A 7,533-nucleotide genomic window follows, 5' to 3' on the forward strand; every position below is an offset into this window, starting at 1 on the left:
TAAAAAACTCTATCTAACCCTACTGAGAAAGTCAGAAGGGATAAACCAAAGGGAGCAGGGGAGTGGGGAGGCCAAAAAAGGGAGAGGAGAAGAAGGGGGAGGGAATTCATTTGGTCTTTAAAAAAACAAAAATAGGGGAACAAGGGAGGGGACAGAAAGGGAAGTCAATCAAGGGAGGGGATAAGGGATACCGGCTCAAAGCAAACCACTCTGTAAAAGAAAATAGTGTAATAAGAAGGAGTGGGTCTAGGGGAGGATAAAAAATGTCAGTGAATACACAACTAACAATTGTAACTCTGAATGTGAACGGGATGAACTCACTCATAAAACGGAAGCAAATAGCAGAGTGGATCAGAAACCAAAATCCTACCATACGTTGTCTACAAGAAACACATATGAGGCGCGTAGACACACACAAGTTCAAGGTTAAGGGTATGAGCAAAATCTTTTGGGCATCAAATGAGAAAAAGAAGGCAGGAGTGGCTATCATGATTTCTGAAAAAGCCAAAGTAAAAATAGATATGATTAAAAAAGACAGGGAAGGTCATTACATCCTGATTAAAGGCAGTATAAACAATGAGGAAATAACACTGCTCAATATATATGCACCAAGTGGCATAGCATCCAAATTCATAAAGGAGAAACTGGCAGAGCTCAAGAAGGAAATAGACAGTAAAACCATAATAGTGGAAGATCTAAATATTCCTCTTTCAGATCTAGATAAATCAAACCAAAAACATAAATAAGAAAGAGGTAAGAGAGATGAATGAAGTCCTAGAAAAATTAGATTTAATTGATATGTGGAGAAAAATAAATAGGGACAAAAAGGAATACACCTTCTTTTCAGCTGCACATGGTACATTTACAAAGATTGACCATGTAATAGGGCATAGAATCATGGCAAACAAATGCAAAAGAGCAGAAATAATAAATGTAACCTTCTCAGATCATAATGCGATAAAAATAATAATCAGTAAGGGCACCTGGACAGGCAAGTCAAAAACCAATTGGAAATTAAACAATATGATTCTTCAAAACCAAATTGTCAAAGAAGAAATCATAGAAACAATCAACAATTTAATTGAAGAGAATGACAATGATGAGACATCCTACCAAACTCTGTGGGATGCAGCCAAGGCAGTACTCAGGGGGAAATTTATATCCTTGAGTGCATATATTAACAAATTAAGGAGGGCAGAGATTAATGAATTGGGCATGCAACTCAAAAAATTAGAAAGGGAACAAATAAAAAACCCCCAGATGACAACTAAATTAGAAATACTAAAAATTAAGGGAGAAATTAATAAAATCAAAAGTAAAAGAACTATTGAATTAATAAATAAGACTAGAAGCTGGTATTTTGAAAAAACAGATAAAATAGACAAAGTACTAGTCAATCTAATAAGAAAAAGGAAAGAAGAAAACCAAATTGACAGTATTAGAGATGAAAAGGGAGACCTCACCTATAATGAAGGGGAAATTAAGGCAATCATTAAGAACTATTTCACCCAATTATATGGCAAAAAATATAACAATTTAGGAGATATGGATGAATATTTACAAAAATATAAATTGCCTAGATTAACAGCAGAAGACATAGAATACCTAAATAATCCCATATCAGAAATAGAAATTGAACAAGCCATTAAAGAACTCCCTAAGAAAAAATCACCAGGACCTGATGGATTCACAAGTGAATTCTATCAGACATTCAAAGAGCAACTAATCCCAATACTATACGAATTATTTGATATGATAAGCAAAGAAGGAGTCCTACCAAATTCCTTTTATGACACAAATATGGTACTGATTCCAAAGCCAGGTAGACCAAAAACAGAGAAAGAAAACTATAGACCAATCTCCCTAATGAACATAGATGCAAAAATCTTAAATAGAATACTAGCAAAGAGACTCCAGCAAGTAATTAAGAAGGTCATCCACCATGATCAGGTGGGATTTATACCAGGAATGCAAGGATGGTTCAACATTAGGAAAACCATTCACATAATTGACCATATCAACAGTCTAACAAACAAAAATCACATGATTATCTCAATAGATGCTGAAAAAGCCTTTGACAAAATACAACATCCATTCCTATTGAAAACATTGAAAAGTATAGGAATAGAAGGACCCTTCCTAAAAATAATAAACAATATATACCTAAAACCATCAACAAGCATTATATGCAATGAGGATAAATTAGAAGCCTTCCCAATAACATCAGGAGTGAAACAAGGATGCCCATTATCACCTCTATTATTCAACATAGTAGTAGAAACACTAGCAATAGCAATTAGAGAAGAAAAAGTAATTGAAGGTATCAAAATAGGCAATGAGGAGACTAAGCTGTCACTCTTTGCAGATGATATGATGGTCTACTTAAAAAATCCTAGAGAATCAACTAAGAGGCTGGTAGAAATAATCAACAACTTTAGCAAAGTGGCAGGATACAAAATAAATGCACATAAATCATCAGCATTTCTATACATTTCCAACACATTAGAACAGCAAGAGGTAGAAAGAGAAACACCATTTAAAATCACCCTAGACAATATAAAATACTTGGGAATCAATATAACAAAATAAACACAGCTATTATACGAAAACAACTACAAAACACTTTCCAAACAAATAAAACTGGACCTCAACAATTGGAAAGCCATTAACTGTTCATGGGTAGGACGAGCTAACATAATAAAAATGAACATCCTACCCAAATTAATTTACCTATTTAGCGCCATACCTATCAAATTACCAAAAAACTTCTTTACTGAATTAGGAAAAACTATAACAAATTTCATTTGGAATAACAAAAGATTGAGAATATCAAAGGAAATAATGAAAAAAAATGTGAAGGAAGGGGGCCTAGCAGTACCAGATATCAAACTATACTATAAAGCAGCAGTCATTAAATCAATATGGTACTGGCTAAGAGATAGAAGGAAGGATCAGTGGAATAGACTCGGGGTTAATGATGTCAGCAAGACAGTGTATGATAAACCCAAAGAGCCCAACTTTTGGGACATGAATCCACTATTTGACAAAAACTGCTGGGAAATTTGGAAAACAATATGGGAGAGATTAGGTTTAGATCAACATCTCACACCCTACACCAAGATAGATTCAGAATGGGTGAATGACTTGAATATAAAGAGGGAAACTATAAATAAGTTAAGTGAACACAGAATAGTGTACTTGTCAGATCTCTGGGAAAGGAAAGATTTTAAAACCAAGCAAGAGTTAGAGAAAATTACAAAATGTAAATTAAATGGTTTTGATTATATTAAGCTAAAAAGCTTTTGTACAAACAAAAACAATGTAGTCAAAATCAGAAGGGAAACAACAAATTGGGAAAAAATCTTTATAACAAAAAACTCTGACAGGGGTCTAATCACTCAAATATACAAGGAGTTAAAGCAATTATATAAAAAATCAAGCCATTCCCCAATTGATAAATGGGCAAGAGACATGAATAGGCAATTTTCAGATAAAGAAATCAAAAGTATCAAAAAGCACATGAGAAAGTGTTCCAAATCTCTAATAATTAGAGAAATGCAAATCAAAACAACTCTGAGGTATCACCTCATACCTAGCAGATTGGCTAAAATGAAAGAAGGGGAGATTAATGAATGTTGGAGGGGATGTGGCAAAATTGGGACATTGATGCATTGCTGGTGGAGTTGTGAAATGATCCAACCATTCTGGCTGGCAATTTGGAACTATGCCCAAGGGGCTATAAAAGACTGCCTGCCCTTTGATCCAGCTATACCATTGCTGGGTTTGTACCCCAAACAGATCATAGATAAACAGACTTGTACGAAAATATTTATAGCTGCACTTTTTGTAGTGGCAAAAAAACTGGAAAATGAGGGGATGTCCTTCAATTGGTGAATGGCTGAACAAATTGTGGTATATGCGGGTGATGGAATACTATTGTGCTAAAAGGAATAATAAACTGGAGGAATTCCATGCAAATTGGAGGGACCTCCAGGAAGTGATGCAGAGTGAAAGGAGCAGAGCCAGAAGAACATTGTACACAGAGACTGATATGCTATGGTAAAATCAAATGTAATGGGCTCCTGTACCAGCAGCAATGCAATGACACAAGACAGCTCTGAGGGATTTATGGTAAAGATGTTACCCACATTCAGAGGAAGGACTGCAGGAGAGGAAACATATAAGATAAACAATTGCTTGAATGCATGGACTGAGGCGGACATGAATGGGAAATAGACCCTGAACAAGGACACTTGTTACAACCAGTGGAAATGTGTGTCGGCCATGGGTGTGGGGATAGTGGGGGGTAAAGGGGAAAGTAGGGGCATAAGGTATGTAAACAGATTAAAAACGAATATTAATAAATGTCTAATAAAAAAAAGTCATTCAGTTCTGAAGTTTTAAAAATAAGGGTTTTTTTTAAGTTCAAATTTCTAAGCAGGTATGGGGTGAATAGGCCATGTGGCCCAATTAAGGGTAAACACTAGGTCCACGTGGGGCTCGGGGCTAGAGAAAAGCTTAGGTCAGTTTTGTAGAAAATACGCACATGGAGAGCTTGTGGGGGTGGGGGTACCTAAATTAGGTCTTTAGAGAAACACATGGAGGGCTAGAAATAGGGAGAAAAGGGGAATATACTTCCCAAATTCTTTAGCAGCAGAGCTGAAGCTGAACCGCAGCGTTCGGCAAGTCAGGGCGAGGGGGTCGTGAAAGCAGCAGCCAGGGTCATTGCTGTTGGGGCTCCGGGTTCTGGGCTCAGAACAGGACTAGCAGCACCAGCGAAGCTCCAGTGAGCTGGAAAAGCGGCAGGGATCTCAGGCACTGGAACGCTGGCAGGCTTGTGGTGCGGCAGGGATGAAGTCCAGGTCAGGAGTCAGAAGCAGCAGAGAGGCACACTGACTGGGCACCGGCGTTTTCGTGTCCACAAGGGCCACCAGGCCTGGGGCATTGAGCAAAATAATTCTCAGCCCAGCAGCAATTAAAGCCATTGTCTCTCTTCCCTGTAAAGCAGCCTCTAGGCTGGGGAAAATTGGGAGAGGACTGGGCGAGGAAAAAGATCGTTTCTGAGACTCTGGGTCCCAGAGCCACATGGCTTCTTCTTAGACTATCTAGAAAATTGAGAGTTTGAATTTTGACCATGTGGTTGCCATCTATGTTACGATTAAAAATGATAGAGACTGATATAATAATATAAATTAGTATTTTAATTAAAGCCATGCTGATAGAGATAAAATCATTAGACCACGAGCTTGTAAGAATTCAAAACTCCTACCTTAGCCATTTTATCTTTTGTACCTTCGTGCGCTCAGGAAGCTAAAGAGAGGCCAGTTCAAAGTCACTTCCCCCTATTTAAAGCTGTCCCTCACCTTGAATATGTAATCCAAAACAGGAAACCGTTGGACCACGGGAAATGTAGTTTTTAAGGTCCCCACATGTCCATAGAAAATATATATATATATATATTTTTTTTTTTTTCACTGTTTAAGGAATTTTTATTAAAGCAAGAATTTTGTAATCCAAATTACATTTCCTTGCTCAGCTATCAATTCTGTTATCTAAAACAGTGGTGATATTCTGAGCTTTTCCACTGTAAAGAATTACAAAATTAAAGAAAGGAATGCTTTAAATTTTTGTACTGTGCTGAAAATTCTTTTCCCCCCGGGTCTATAAAACATTAATTTGTTTTTATATTTTACTATTTTTTGGGCTTTTTGTTTTTTCTTGTTTTTTGTTTTTAAATCAATAAGTAATCTAGGACTAGCATTAAGTCTGCTAGACCTGGCATTTGCTCGGTACATCAGGTTCAAAGTTTCCTTTCCTTTTTTTATTCATTTTATATTTTGCAATGTTTTTTCACAATATTTAAGTTTTTCGATGTTTAGATATTTATCTTCGGTGAAGCAGAGGTTCCATTTCGTGGTCCCTGATCTTTTCTTTAAACAGTTGGAACGCCAGTGGCACTGTTAACTGCTTTCTGGGCAGCTGCTTTAGCTTGGTGAGCTTGAAGTACAGCTACAGCTTCATCAACCTTAGAACAGAGAGACTCGGGAGACTCAAGCATATGAAGAAGCTCAGAGTTGTCCATTTCTAGCAACATGCCAGTGATTTTACCAGCCCGAGTGGGGTGCATGGCCTGAATGAGTGGAAACAGCCGTTCACCCAACATCTGCTTTGGCTCTTGAGGAGGGGCGGATGCCAACATGGAAGCAGTTAAAGGTTCCTGACGTCGCACATGAACAGCAGGCTGCTGCATGGTAACCTGTGGTTGTGCATTAAGATGCTGTTGAGGATTGCGAACACCCGCAGCTACTTATACTGTGGAACTGTGCGGACAGCAGGAGTAGCTGCGGCAGCAGCAGCAGCGGGACGTGGACCCATCGTCTGAGTTGATCTGTTTGCAACATACTGTGTTGACATGACTCGTGGAACCTGTGAAGAAGCTGGTCTCATTGTACTAAATGGCAGCCTAGGAGCTGCTGGGCGGATAGCACCGGGCATGTTCTGGAATGGATGAGGTCTGGCACCCTGAGCAGTCCAGCGAGGACTTGGTCTGAGTTGAGCAATTTGGCTAGCAGGATAGTATGCAGCACGGTTCTGAGTCTGAGGAATAGCTGCCATGAAGTGACCTGAAGGAGGCTGATAGGGGTTGATTACAGCGTTGGGCACAGCTCTGACACTTGCCATTCTCTGCATATACTGGCTTGTGAGGTGAGCCTGCCGTTCCTCTTTGCATTGGGCTAAAGCAACATACAATGGCTTAGTGGCAACAATCCTGCCATTCATTTCTGTGACTGCTTTGGTGGCTTCCTCTGGTGAAGAGAAACATACAAACCCAAACCCTTTGCTGAGGCCACCTTCCATCATCACCTTTGCTAGTAATTGTACCAAATGGTGAGAATTCTTTTCGAAGACGCTCATCATCAATACCATCATCAAGATTTTTCACATACAAGTTCACACCCTGGTAGCTGATGATCCTATCCTGCTTCATTTGTTCAAATTTGCGCTTAAGTTCCGTCTGTCGTTCTAGTTTTTTCTGAGCTTGGCCAACATAAATTTGTTTTCCATTCAGTTCTTTTCCATTCATCTCATCTACAGCTTTTTGTGCATCTTCATGTCTTTCAAAGCTCACAAAGCCAAAGCCTTTGGATTTTCCACTTTCATCAGCCATTACTTTTACACTTAAAGCAGGTCCAAACTTGCCAAAGAGCTCCTTAAGTCTTTCATCATCCATGTCCTCACCAAAATTTTTTATGTAAACATTGGTGAATTCTTTTGCTCTACCTCCAAGTTCTGCTTCTCTTTCTTTACGGGATTTAAATTGACCAACAAAGACTTTACGATCATTAAGAAGCATTCCATTCATTTTTTTTATTATTATTATAGCAGTCTTTATTTTTTTTAACATTTATTAATATACATTTTTAACATGGTTACCTGATTCATGCTCCTCCTATCCCCTTCAACCCCCCCCCCCCCCCCCCCCCCCCCCCCCCCCCCCCCCCCCCCCCCCCCCCCTTCCCCCGCCCCCCCCCC

General features: G+C 38.9%; 1 protein-coding gene across 1 annotated transcript; it reads right to left on the bottom strand.

Annotated features, from left to right (window-relative positions):
- Nucleotides 1-5,625: 5,625 nt before the first annotated feature.
- On the bottom strand, nucleotides 5,626-7,366 carry LOC123236673 (polyadenylate-binding protein 1-like; the record flags this gene model as incomplete). The annotated part of the gene is given in 3 exon segments (XM_044663041.1): nucleotides 5,626-6,306; nucleotides 6,309-6,871; nucleotides 6,873-7,366. Coding segments are annotated over 3 exon segments (1,431 nt in total), but the record flags the coding sequence as incomplete, so codon positions are not given.
- Between the last annotated feature and the right edge of the window lie 167 nt (nucleotides 7,367-7,533).

Source organism: Gracilinanus agilis, chromosome 2, assembly GCF_016433145.1.
Source record: "Gracilinanus agilis isolate LMUSP501 chromosome 2, AgileGrace, whole genome shotgun sequence".
Lineage (NCBI taxonomy): Eukaryota > Metazoa > Chordata > Mammalia > Didelphimorphia > Didelphidae > Gracilinanus > Gracilinanus agilis.